The sequence below is a fragment of the Pongo abelii genome, chromosome 18, assembly GCF_028885655.2.
Source record: "Pongo abelii isolate AG06213 chromosome 18, NHGRI_mPonAbe1-v2.0_pri, whole genome shotgun sequence".
Lineage (NCBI taxonomy): Eukaryota > Metazoa > Chordata > Mammalia > Primates > Hominidae > Pongo > Pongo abelii.
The window spans coordinates 35,362,617-35,377,093 of NC_072003.2; the positions used below are offsets into that span (position 1 = coordinate 35,362,617).

At 42.4% G+C, this 14,477-nt stretch overlaps 1 protein-coding gene across 2 annotated transcripts in view; it reads left to right on the forward strand.

Moving 5' to 3' along the window:
• Nucleotides 1-14,201, forward strand: part of LOC112131499 (cyclin-Y-like protein 1B) — a 32,537-nt gene extending 18,336 nt beyond the window's left edge. For both annotated transcript variants that reach the window (XM_063717280.1, XM_054533831.2), the window contains 3 exons: nucleotides 1,370-1,536; nucleotides 12,229-12,397; nucleotides 14,016-14,201. In XM_063717280.1, coding sequence (XP_063573350.1) covers nucleotides 1,370-1,536; nucleotides 12,229-12,397; nucleotides 14,016-14,129 — 450 coding nt within the window. In that variant the 3' untranslated portion in view covers nucleotides 14,130-14,201. The remainder of the gene's footprint in view (nucleotides 1-1,369; nucleotides 1,537-12,228; nucleotides 12,398-14,015) is intronic.
• Nucleotides 14,202-14,477: the final 276 nt, after the last annotated feature.

Here is a 14,477-nt window from a genome sequence, read left to right on the forward strand (position 1 = left end):
GTTCTGCAAAAGTGGGATGGGATCCACCATGGTGATAGAAGAGTTGGTGTTAAAAAAGGAACTTTCTCACTGACCCAGGAGGGCAAGAGGTATCGGTGAGTGTCAGCAGGTCCAGCTTACCAGTAAAGGTGACAGGAAGGTGAGGCCTCACCAATGCTGTTTAAGTGCTCTCTAATGAGTCCTGTGGAGTTGAACCCTGGGAGGAAGGGTCATTCCTAGGACACCCAATTGTGCAGAGTTGGGGGAAAGGGAACAGAATCTCTCATATGTACATATCACGTTCAACAGCCATTTGATTTTAAAAACACATTTGAGTTTGGAGAACATTGCCAGATCTGAGCCACCAATCTGATAATCTTCAGACAATAAATGAACTCTCTTAAAATGAACTGTGTTCCTTTGGTCTTGATACAAAGACGTCAAGTAGCATAGAGACATACTTTTCTGCAGAGCACCCTCTGGGGTAGCAATGCCTCACAGCTCACCTCTGTAACCTTCACGCAGCTGGTCCCTCACCCAGTTCTTTATGGGATAGAGATTGGATAGATAGAAAATACTTACTGAGATTGTCTCACAAACTACTTGGCAGGTTTAGAGGAACTCCAGGGATACAGAGGCCGACAGCTGTCTCTGCCTTCAAACCAACTGAATTGACTGAATGCAGATACTGTAGGACAAGAAATGAGTTTTCATGAAGTGATTGTGGAGACATGGAAAATAGGGGCTGTGAGCAGGACCCTCCTTTCACACACATGCGTTCCTTATCAAGGCACTGAATATGGAGATTATTTCTGAGCCACAGAGACCTGCACTTGTCATGCTGTCTGCACAGCAGGCATTGGGAAGTGCTCTTGACCCGCACGCAGTTCCTCAGCTGGTGTCCCAAGAGTGGGTTAGTTATTGTGAAAAGGAGAAGACAGCAGTGTTCTCAATATCACTTGGATATTACATATTCAAGCATGGCACACCTGTAAAATTCCTATCTACCTGCCAGGGAGGTGTGATGCCGCACATGGACGGCACTGGAGTGTTTCCTGAACAACCTTAATCTGCATTGGGCCTGAGTTTGTACTGCTTTTCATGAGTGTGAAGGTGCTGATGGTGCCTCTCTTCATGCCTACAGGGATGTCCAGTCATCCCTGTGACCGAAATTCATCTGGAAATGTCTACGGGCAGAGTAGGCTGCAGAGGTATCTCACTATGATTGTGATTTGGCCTCTTGCTTGGTCTGAGCAAAGTCTCTGCAGAACATAAGAATTAAAAGGCACTTACTTTCTGGTCAAAACCAGAAGAAATCTTTCATTCTTAAATGTTCGTATCACCACACATAAACTGAACTGAAATCAAAGAGCAGCGCTCTATTTTGCAGGTGTACATTGAACGACTTTTAACTAGTGCTAACATCGATCTTTGTCCTACTAATTGGAAAAAGATAGTCCACGGAGCCATGCTTCTTGCCTCCAAGGTTGGGAGAAATCGTGGTCTGTGGAGTGTGGATGACAGCCAGAATCCCGAGGACATTGCAGTTGAGAACATGTGAGTTTGTAAAATTTTGGCAATATTTGTAACCATTTTCCATGCCCCATTTGCTCTCCAAGTTAACACTGCAAGAAATATCTTTATAGGTTTCATTGTGCAGATAAAAGAAATAGGTATAAGACCACAGTCTTCTCTCTATCCAGCTTTAGTGTAACAGTTTGTATTTTCCAGCAGTAATGGGTAGGTCTTGATGTGTTATTGTTGTAATAACCTGCTTGATAAATTGAAAAGTATTTTTCTGATTGTTTTTTGGCAAACCTCTTACAAGTGTACTATCAGAATGACACAGTACAGTAAATATCTTTATAACTTTTGAGAAGCTGCCTGCCAGTTTCAGTCCCTTTTTAAGGGACAAACATCTGGCCTTTGAAATGATTGGCCACTGTTAACGTCATAAGGCCTCTGGACTATGGGGAAGTTATGGCTTCAACTTCAGTCACCCATTGTGTATTTGCTTTTGCTGGTCCTTTCTTCTCCCTTTTATCTAAAGATCTGTTTTTATAGGAACCTTGAGATATGAAGTTAAATAGCCACAGATTCCTGTGCCCTGGCCCCTCCCCACTGAGAGTGTTACATGTGTTTGGAAATTGGTCTGATGAGTTAGAAGCTCCAGCGTTCACCAACCGCAGTGTGAGAAGCATTTCTGGGGCATCACCCCATGCCCACCACACTCACAAGGCTCCATGGGTACTGAGACATCTGCAGCAGCACTCAGGTGTCTGGAGTTGCCCATGAGAGTGTGAAGAGCCTTGCAGAGTCATGGGGTTCCTCCAAGATGCATCAACACGACACTGAAACACAGCTTCACCAGGGCTCCCTTCCAATCCGGCCTCATGACTGCTGTGAAGGGAAGGGCCCTGGAGCTGGCAGGCAGGGTGAGCAGGGAGGCATTTCCAGCAGGGCCTTTCTAGGTGCCCACTAGACAGTGAGGATAGCTGTGCAGCCTGCATCTGTGCAAGACAAGGGAGCAGTTTTGTTTACATTGAGCAGCAGCAGCAGATCAACATCATGCCAGGCATTGGCATGAGTTAGTTTTGTGACTTTTACTTATGACTCCAGATAAAACTGTCATTCAGAATCACCTCAGTGTATGTCTACAATTGAAGATATAGTGTCTATTGTAGATATACCTCAGAGTATATCTAGATTCAAACATGACCACTTGGCAGCTGAGCTCAATGGCTCATGCCTGTAATCCCAGCACTTCACGAGGCTGAGGTGAGTGGATCGCTTGAGCTCAGGAGTTGAAGACCTGCTGGGTAACACAGTGAACCCTGTCTGTACCAAATGTTTTTTAAAAAATTAGCTGGGTGTGGTGGCAGGCAGCTGTAGTAGTCCCAGCTACTTGGGAGTCTGAGGTGGGAGAATTGCCTGAGCCTGGGAAGTTGAGGCTGTAGTGAACTGTGATCACATCACTGCACTCTAGCCCTGGGTGATGGAGCCAGATCTTGTCTCGAAAAGAAAAACAAAAAAACATTTTTGCCATTACTTTGCTAATAGTATAAACCAAGTGATCATGGTGATATTTCTGGTAGCCATTTTAGCAAAGAGTGTGACCGCAAATGAATTTGAAACAAGTGGAATTACTTTGGAAGTTCCAAACACTAAAGTGGCCTTGATCATAGTCATCCTTTTGCAAACTGGTCCCTCAAAGGAAGCAAGATTTGTGACTGCCTGAGTTCTCCTTGCCTGCTGCCTAGCCAGAGCTGATTTATTAAGACAGGGGAATTGCAATAAAGAGTTTAATTCACACAGAGGCAGCTGTATGGGAGACCAGAGTTTTACTATTACTCAAATTAGTCTCTCCAAAAACTCTGGGATAGTTTTTTAAAGAATAATTTGGTGGGTAGGGAGTCAGAAAGTGGGGAGTGCTGATTGATCATTCAGAGATGGAATCACAGTTAGTGGAAGGTGTCCTCCTGCACTGAATCGGCTCCTGGGTGGGGGCCACAAAATCAGATAAACGAAGTTTATTGATTGAGGTGGTGCCACCTGATCCCAGTACAGGGTCTGCAAAATATCTGAAGCACTGATCTTAGGTTTTACAATAGTGATGTTATTCCGAGGAGCAATATGGGGAGGTTCGGACTCTTGCAGCCTTCAGCCACATGACTCCTAAACCATAATTTCTAATCTTGTGGCTAATTTGTTAGTCCTCGAAAGGCAGTCCAGTCCCCAGGCAGGAAGCAGGTTTGTTTTGGGAAAGGGCTGTTACCATCTTTGTTTCAAAGTTAAACTATAAACTAAGTTTCTCCTGAAGTTAGTTTGGCCTCTGCCTAGGAAAGAACAAGGACAGCTTGGAGGTTAGAAGCAAGATGAAGTCAGTTAGATCAGCTCTCTTTCACTATCATGATTTTCTCAGTTCCAATTTTTGCAAAGCCGGTTTCAAATTTGTAATCATGAACACTTAGTTCTACCATCATGGCAGCTGAATGGTTCTCAAAACATGCGGCTCAGCTGGCTGGGGCTCTGAGTTCTAGTCACAAGATCAGAGAGCATGCAGGGCTATGTGCAGGTTTCCACAGAAGTGAGCTCCAGGAGCAGTGAGGGCAGAGGCCAGCTCCAAGAAGACCAGTTCCAAACAGTGCTGTTGGTGTGTGAACTGAGAAACACCAGGAGCTATGCTTGGAACACGCTGCTTCTGTTTACGATCTTGGGAAGATGAAAAGCATTATACCAGCCGGGTGCAGTGGCTCATGCCTGTAATTTCAGCACTTTCGGAGGCCAAGGCAGGCAGATCACGAGGTCAGGAGATCAAGACCATCCTGGCTAACACAATGAAACCCCGTCTCTACTAAAAATACAAAAAAATTAGCCGGGCGCCGTGGCAGGTGCCTGTAGACCCAGCTACTGGGGAGGCTGAGGCAGGAGAATGGTGTGAACCCGGGAGGCAGAGCTTGCAGTGAGCCGAGATAGCGCCACTGCAGTCCGGTCTGGGCGAAACAGCGAGACTCCGTCGCAAAAAATAAAAAAGGAAAAAAAAAGAAAAGCATTATACCAAAGCACTTAATAGACATTTGTCTCAGCCCCCTGCTGTTGACTGTTTGCAGTGGTCCCATTTTGAGTGTAAACTGAATAGTTAAAAATTGGTGTCTATCAGATTTTTCTTAAAATTTTCCAACATCTATGTGTCTTCCTAGAATATCTTTCCTTTCTAAAGAGTAAGTTAAACTGAGTAGCCGTTATTCCGAAAATTTGCTGTGTCTGTAAAGGTTATGCCATTCAATCATCTGGCCATTTTAAAAAACCACAAAGCGAGCTCCCAGCGTGAGCGACGCAGAAGACAGGTGATTTCTGCATTTTCATCTGAAGTACCGGGTTCATCTCACAAAGGAGTGCCAGACAGTGGGCACAGGTCAGTGGGTGCGCACACCGTGCGTGAGCTGAAGAAGGGCGAGGCATTGCCTCACTCAGGAAGCGCAAGGGGTCAGGGAGTTCCCTTTCCTAGTCAAAGAAAGGGGTGACAGAGGGCACCTGGAAAATCGGGTCACTCCCACCAGAATACTGCGCTTTTCCGACGGGCTTAAAAACGGCGCACCAGGAGGTTATATCCTGCACCTGGCTCAGAGGGTCCTATGCCCACAGAGTCTCGCTGATTGCTAGCACAGCAGTCTGAAATCAAACTGCAAGGCAGCAGCGAGCTGGGGGAGGGGCGCCCGCCATTGCCCAGGCTTGCTTAGGTAAACAAAGCAGCCCGAAGCTCGAACTGGGTGGAGCCCACCACAGCTCAAGGAGGCCTGCCTGCCTCTGTAGGCTCCACCTCTGGGGGCAGGGCACAGACAAACAAAAAGACAGCAGTAACCTCTGCAGACTTAAATGTCCCTGTCTGACAGCTTTGAAGAGAGCAGTGGTTCTCCCAGCATGCAGCTTGAGATCTGAGAACGGGCAGACTGCCTCCTCAAGTGGGTCCCTGACCCCTGGCCCCCGAGCAGCCTAACTGGGAGGCACCCCCCAGCAGGGGTAGACTGACACCTCACAAGGCTGGGTACTCCAACAGACCTGCAGCTGAGGGTCCTGTCTGTTAGAAGGAAAACTAACAAACAGAAAGGACATCCACACCAAAAACCCATCTGTACATCACCATCATCAAAGACCAAAAGTAGATAAAACCACAAAGATGGGGAAAAAACAGAGCAGAAAAACTGGAAACTCTAAAAAGCAGAGTGCCTCTCCTCCTCCAAAGGAGCACAGTTCATCACCAGCAACAGAACAAAGCTGGACGGAGAATGACTTTGACGAGCTGAGAGAAGAAGGCTTCAGACGATCAAATTACTCCGAGCTACGGGAGGATATTCAAACCAAAGGCAAAGAAGTTGAAAACTTTGAAAAAAATTTAGAAGGATGTATAACTAGAATAACCAATACAGAGAAGTGCTTAAAGGAGCTGATGGAGCTGAAAACCAAGGCTTGAGAACTACGTGAAGAATGCAGAAGCCTCAGGGGCAGATGTGATCAAATGGAAAAAAGGGTATCAGCGATGGAAGATGAAATGAATGAAATGAAGCGAGAAGGGAAGTTTAGAGAAAAAGGAATAAAAAGAAAAGAGCAAAGCCTCCAAGAAATATGGGACTATGTGAAAAGACCAAATCTACGTCTGATTGGTGTACCTGAAAGTGACGGGGAGAATGGAACCAAGTTGGAAAACACTCTGCAGGATATTATCCAGGAGAACTTCCTCAATCTAGCAAGGCAGGCCAACATTTAGATTCAGGAAATACAGAGAATGCCACAAAGATACTCCTCGAGAAGAGCAACTCCAAGACACATAATTGTCAGATTCACCAAAGTTGAAATGAAGGAAAAAATGTTAAGGGCAGCCAGAGAGAAAGGTCGGGTTACCCTCAAAGGGAAGCCCATCAGACTAACAGCGTATCTCTTGGCAGAAACTCTACAAGCCAGAAGAGAGTGGGGGCCAATATTCAACGTTCTTAAAGAAAAGAATTTTCAACCCAGAATTTCATATCCAGCCAAACTAAGCTTCATAAGTGAAGGAGAAATAAAATCCTTTACAGACAAGCAAATGCTGAGAGATTTTGTCACCACCAGGCCTGCCCTAAAAGAGCTCCTGAAGGAAGAGCTAAACATGGAAAGGAACAACCGATACCAGCCGCTGCAAAATCATGCCAAAATGTAAAGACCATCGAGACTAGGAAGAGACTGCACCAACTAACGAGCAAAATAACTAGCTAACATCATAATGACAGGATCAAATTCACACATAACAATATTAACTTTAAATGTAAATGGACTAAATGCTCCAATTAAAAGACACAGACTGGCAAACTGGATAAAGAGTCAAGACCAATCAGTGTGCTGTATTCAGGAAACCCATCTCACGTGAAGAGACACACATAGGCTCAAAATAAAAGGATGGAGGAAGATCTACCAAGCAAATGGAAAACAAAAAAAGGCAGGGGTTGCAATCCTAGTCTCTGATCAAACAGACTTTAAACCAACGAAGATCAAAAGAGACAAAGAAGGCCATTACATAATGGTAAAGGGATCAATTCAACAAGAAGAGCTAACTATCCTAAATATATATGCACCCAATACAGGAGCACCCAGATTCATAAAGCAAGTCCTGAGTGACCTACAAAGAGACTTAGACTCCCACACATTAATAATGGGAGACTTTAACACCCCACTATCAACATTAGACAGATCAATGAGACAGAAAGTCAACAAGGATACCCAGGAATTGAACTCAGCTCTACACCAAGCAGACCTAATAGACATCTACAGAACTCTCCACCCCAAATCAACAGAATATACATTTTTTTCAGCACCACACTACACCTCTTCCAAAATTGACCACATACTTGGAAGTATGTGGTCTTGCTCTCCTCAGCAAATGTAAAAGAACAGAAATTATAACAAACTGTCTCTCAGATCACAGTGCAATCAAACTAGAACTCAGGATTAAGAATCTCACTGGAAACTGCTCAACTACATGGAAACTGAACAACCTGCTCCTGAATGACTACTGGGTACATAACCAAATGAAGGCAGAAATAAAGATGTTCTTTGAAACCAACGAGAACCAAGACACAACATACCAGAATCTCTGGGACGCATTCAAAGCAGTGTGTAGAGGGAAATTTATAGCACTAAATGTCCACAAGAGAAAGCAGGAAAGATCCAAAATTGACACCCTAACATCACAATTAAAAGAACTAGAAAAGCAAGAGCAAACACATTCAAAAGCTAGCAGAAGGCAAGAAATAACTAAAATCAGAGCAGAACTGAAGGAAATAGAGACACAAAAAACCCTTCAAAAAATTAATGAATCCAGGAGCTGGTTTTTTGAAAGGATCAACAAAATTGATAGACCGCTAGCAAGACTAATAAAGAAAAAAAGAGAGAAGAATCAAATAGATGCAATAAAAAATAATAAAGGGGATATCACCACCGATCCCACAGAAATACAAACTACCATCAGAGAATACTACAAACACCTCTACACAAATAAACTAGGAAATCTAGAAGAAATGGATAAATTCCTCGACACATACACGCTCCCAAGACTAAACCAGGAAGAAGTTGAATCTCTGAATAGACCAATAACAGGAGCTGAAATTCTGGCAATAATCAATAGCTTACCAACCAAAAAGAGTCCAGGACCAGATGGGTTCACAGCCGAATTTTACCAGAGGTACAAGGAGGAACTGGTACCATTCCTTCTGAAACTATTCCAATCAATAGAAAAAGAGGGAATCCTCCCTAACTCATTTTATGAGGCCAGCATCATCCTGATACCAAAGCCGGGCAGAGACACAACCAAAAAAGAGAATTTTAGACCAATATCCTTGATGAACATTGATGCAAAAATCCTCAATAAAATACTGGCAAACTGAATCCAGCAGCACATCAAAAAGCTTATCCACCATGATCAAGTGGGCTTCATCCCTGGGATGCAAGGCTGGTTCCATATATGCAAATCAATAAATGTAATCCAGCATATAAACAGAACCAAAGACAAAAACCACATGATTATCTCAATAGATGCAGAAAAGGCCTTTGACAAAATTCAACAGCCCTTCATGCTAAAAACTCTCAATAAATTAGGTATTGATGGGACGTATCTCAAAATAATAAGAGCTATCTATGACAAACCCACAGCCAATATCATACTGAGTGGGCAAAAACTGGAAGCATTCCCTTTGAAAACTGGCACAAGACAGGGATGCCCTCTCTCACCACTCCTATTCAACTTAGTGTTGGAAGTTCTGGCCAGGGCAATTAGGCAGGAGAAGGAAATAATGGGTATTCAATTAGGAAAAGAGGAAGTCAAATTGTCCCTGTTTGCAGATGACATGATTGTATATCTAGAAAACCCCATTGTCTCAGCCCAAAATCTCCTTAAGCTGATAAGCAACTTCAACAAAGTCTCAGGATACAAAATCAATGTACAAAAATCACAAGCATTCTTATACACCAACAACAGACAAACAGAGAGCCAAATCATGAGTGAACTCCCTTTAACAATTGCTTCAAAGAGAATACCTAGGAATCCAACTTACAAGGGATGTGAAGGACCTCTTCAAGGAGTACTACAAACCACTGCTCAAGGAAATAAAAAAGGATACAAACCAATGGAAGAACATTCCATGCTCATGGGTAGGAAGAATCAATATCTTGAAAATGGCCTTACTGCCCAAGGTAATTTACAGATTCAATGCCATCCCCATCAAGCTACCAATGACTTTCTTCACAGAATTGGAAAAAACTACTTTAAAGTTCATATGGAACCAAAAAAGAGCCCGCATCACCAAGTCATCCTAAGCCAAAAGAACAAAGCTGGAGGCATCACGCTACCTGACTTCAGACTATACTACAAGGCTACAGTAACCAAAACAGCATGGTACTGGTACCAAAACAGAGATATAGATCAATGGAACAGAACAGAGCCCTCAGAAATAACGCTGCATATCTACAACTATCTGATCTTTGACAAACCTGAGAAAAACAAGCAATGGAGAAAGGATTCCCTACTTAATAAATGGTGCTGGGAAAACTGGCTAGCCATATGTAGAAAGCTGAAACTGGATCCCTTCCTTACACCTTATACAAAAATCAATTCAAGATGGATTAAAGACTTAAATGTTAGACCTAAAACCATAAAAACCCTAGAAGAAAACCTAGGCATTACCATTCAGGACATAGGCATGGGCAAGGACTTCATGTTTAGCACACCAAAAGCAATGGCAAGAAAAGCCAAAATTGACAAATGGCATGTAATTAAACTAAAGAGCTTATGCACAGCAAAGGAAACTACCATCAGAGTGAACAGGCAACCTACAAAATGGGAGACAATTTTCGCAACCTACTCATCTGACAAAGGGCTAATATCCAGAATCTACAATGAATACAAACAAATTTACAAGAAAAAAACAAACAACCCCATCAAAAAGTTGGTGAAGGACATGAACAGACACTTCTCAAAAGAAGACATTTATGCAGCCAAAAAACACATGAAAAAATGCTCACCATCACTGGCCATCAGAGAAATGCAAATCAAAACCACAATGAGATAGCATCTCAAACCAGTTAGAATGGCAATCATTAAAAAGTCAGGAAACAACAGGTGCGGGAGAGGATGTGGAGAAATAGGAAAACTTTTACACTGTTGGTGGGACTGTAAACTAGTTCAACCATTGTGGAAGACAGTGTGGCGATTCCTCAGGGATCTAGAACTAGAAATACCATTTGACCCAGCCATCCCGTTACTGGGTATATACCCAAAGGACTATAAATCATGCTGCTATAAAGACATATGCATACGTATGTTTATTGCGGCACTATTCACAATAGCAAAGACTTGGAACCAAACCAAATGTCCAACAATGATAGACTGGATTAAGAAAAGGTGGCACATATACACCATGGAATACTATGCAGCCATAAAAAATGATGAGTTCATGTCCTTTGTAGGGACATGGATGAAATTGGAAATCATCATTCTCAGTAAACTATCACAAGAACAAAAAACCAAACACCACATATTCTCACTCATAGGTGGGAATTGAACAATGAGAACACATGGACACAGGAAGGGGAACATCACACTCTGGGGACTGTTGTGGGGTGGAGGGACGGGGGAGGGATAGCATTGGGAGATATACCTAATGCTGGATGACGAGTTGGTGGGTGCAGCGCACCAGCATGGCACATGTATACATATGTAACTAGCTTGCATATTGTGCACATGTACCCTAGAACTTAAAGTATAATAATAATAAAAAAAAACACAAAGCCCAGAAGATGCATATTCTATATACAGAATGCTTTTCTTCAGTGATTAAACTTCTATTAATAGACATGTTAATTCTGTGAAGTACTGTATTTCTACACAGTTACAATGTACTAGTGGAGAAAATAAAAAGGGATCATGAAGTGCTATTAATTCCTGTAGTAAGTCGGGTCCTGATCAGCTGTCTATCCAAATATTATTTGATTTACATTTCTATAGGCTTATGGACATGTGAACAGGAAATTAATTTTAGAAGTAGGTTCAGCTGGGTTTTAAGTTCAGCAAATGAGATCACCACATCTTGGCTCATAGTCTGACTGTCCCCTTAACAGGAGAACATCAAGCATTTGTTGACTTAGCCAGTGGGTAAAATATTAGAGCTTTCAAACCAAGAAACCAAATATATTGTTCAGATACTGATCATTTTTAAGCAATTAACTCATTACAGAGGTTACTCTGAAAGCAGCCAGATTTACCCTGTGTACCTATTAATTTAGCCTTGGTGAGGATGGCTGGATGACCTTGTGGCAGAGGATGGGTCCCAGCCCTTTCCTTTCCCACTGCATTCAACTCCCCCACATCCCGTTCTGGCCAGGGGTGACAGATGCTGAGCACTTCAGGGTTGCATTCCCAACTCAGGAGCAACACTGCGTGTATAAGGCCAGGGCCCTACTAGAAATCACATCATAAAATGGGTTTAGTCTAGCCAAAATGTCTCTCCTTGATTTTTCTGCCTTTCAAACTTTAAAGAATATCCTTGCCCTGTCATAGCGGCAGTTTCAACTCTTCATAATACTAAGGTGAGCAGAAACTTGCTTTATGACCCCTTGACATAGCCTTGTGGGCTGGAGCAGAGGGAAGCGGATTCTTTTTGCCATGGAATGTAGCTTGCTTAGGTATTTATTTAGGATGAATCCTTCTTGTAGCCTTAGAGTTTTTCCTCCTCTGAGATAATAGGATGGCTCTCCATGGGTCCATTTGTTGCCTTGGTGATGTGCCCAGTCCTCCTGTTGGTGCTTCTCTACTTCAGTAAGCCCCTTTCTGTTATTGTCCTGGTAAAAATGCCTGGAGATCCTTCTGAGCTAATAAATGGCACCCATCATTCTTGTCATGTGATTGCTATTGCAGGGCTCGTGAGTGAGCATGGAGTCTGAGTTGTGCAGCTGCCCTAAGGGAACTCTCAAGAATGAGCCCTGAGTCCGCAGCAGGAGTGCAGAAGAGGCTACCACCTTTCCCTCATCCCAAACTTGGGGTGCTGGGATGCAGAAGAGACCCAAAGCAACTGTGTCTTTCTTGGACATTAGTGTAGGAACCCGACCAGGCAGCCTTTGTTTCAAAACAGAATTTAGAGCATCCTAGCAGCTCAGAATGATATTTTTTAAGTTAACCCACTTGACTAGAACTGTCTTATTGGTTTAATTGTGTTTCTTCTACCCCAGGAGCAAGATGGAGAAGTGTTTCTTGGAGCTACTTGAGTTTAATATTCATGTGTCTGCCAGTGTTTATGCAAAATATTGCTTTGACCTGCGTCATTTGATCTTGGCAAATGACCATGGTGTGTATTTTCTATTTCATCTTCTTCACAAAGATAAAGCACAGAAACTGAAGGTAAGTATGTGAAGTCACTTAGTGGAGTTTTCCATTGGCCACAGAAGCCAGCGTCTGTGACAAAATCATGTTAAGTAGTGATTAGGAAAATGAAAGCCTTAAAATTAACAGACCAAAACACTTCTATTTCTTTGGCAAAATATTTCTTTTCTTGTATGGTTTATACAAGGATCCATAGTCATTTATTTATTTATTTATTTATTTATTTATGAGACAGAGATTCACTCTTGTTGCCCAAGCTGGAGTGCAATGGTGCAATCTCAGCTCACTGCAACCTCCGCCTCCCGGGTTCAAGTGATTCTCCTGCCTCAGCCTCCTGAGTAGCTGGGATTACAGGCATGCGCCACCACTGGCTAATTTTGTATTTTTAGTAGAGACAGGGTTTCTCCATGTTGGTCAGGCTGGTCTCTAACTCCTGACGTCAGGTGATCCACCCGCCTCAGTCTCCCAAATTACTGGGATTACAGGCGTGAGCTACCGTGCCCAGTCAAGGATCCATATTCTTAAAAATGTATTGATATCCTTTCTGCTGTGACCATAATTCAGAATGTTGTTAATTAAATTTAGTCTGTTCTTAATGGGTTTTATTTTTAACCTCTACCCATTCACATAACAATACATTATATCTACATTATATCTACATTCACATAACGATACGTGAATAAATGCAATAGTATTCCTAATTATATCTACATACACAGTACACTTACTGCTCTTGACTGTCTTTTACTTATGCAGTTTGCAAATTCGTGTTATTATCTACTGTATATATCATGGTGCAGTCCCATGAGTTTATTAGACAAAGCAGTAGTGGCTGAAAGACTTGTACTTAGACTGTATAAGGTGCCAGTGTTTCAAGTACTGGGTAGGAAGGACATGGGTTTTTAATGAAAATGGTAACTTTCATGGGGCAACGTATGATTTATGGCGTATGACTCTTGGTGAGTATACAGGAAAATTACCACTGAAATACAGATGTTTAAAATTGCCACTTTCTCTGTTATCTTGGTGGTACTTTAGAATAATACATTTTTCTACCACAATGTGCATGTAAAGTAGCACATTTTGGTGTTTCAGTCATGAGACTTCTTGGGTGTTCCAAGACAGTCCAGCACACACCTGCCTCATTAAAATTTGCTTTGAGTATATAGTAACTAACAAGGATTGGGGAGAATTTGAATTGCTGAGTAAACTGATTTTTTGGCACAAGTTTATGTTTATTATGTTGAAGGAACATATACACAGGTAAGATGTGCACAGGTAACAAATGATATTTTTCTTATGTGCTTGTCACAATACTCTTGAAATCTTTAGGAGTCCTATTTTATTTTTTATGTGACAGTATCATCAAGCAATGAGCCCAATTTTAAAATAACATAATAAAATAAATTCCTCTTGGTTCTGGCAATCTATTCATAGCCCTTAAAGGAGATCACCTTAGTGAATGGGCAGGGAGTAGCATCCTCAGACCCTGGCCCTGTAAACCTCAGCCAAAGCAGCTGCAAAGGAACCATCTAAAGGAATCTGTATGTGTGGCTTCTCATCAGCGATGCCTTTTAAAAAATGTTGGAGCCCTTTTTAAAATTGTACTTGTTTTCTCTTTGATTGAATTTTCTAGGCTATGTCATGGCCGTGTGAATACAAAGACTTGCATCAAGATGCCACTGCTACGAAAAGGGCTATCAGCATGAATTTCATTGGTATTCGGTGCACTAATGCCATCTTATCTTAAAGAGAGAAATTAGCCTTATAAGATCCTGAACTTCTCAACAATAAAGAAAAGAAAATATCACTTGTCCTGCTGAAAAAAAAATTAGGATTTTCTTTTTTTCTTTTCTTTTCTTTTTTTTTTTTTGTTGTTGTTAGTGTTTAGGATTTTCATCAAGAGGAAACATCTTCCAGTTAGCCACATTGTGGAACTGGGTGACGGTGGTATGAACAGTGGGTGCCAGGTGCTTCCTGCCCTTCCTCTTCCACTGGGTCCAGATGGCATTCCTAGGGTGCCACGTTGTTGAACGACTCTTGGGGAGAAGGAGTGTCACATGGACACTGCACATCCCAGCTCAGAGTCCAGTCACCC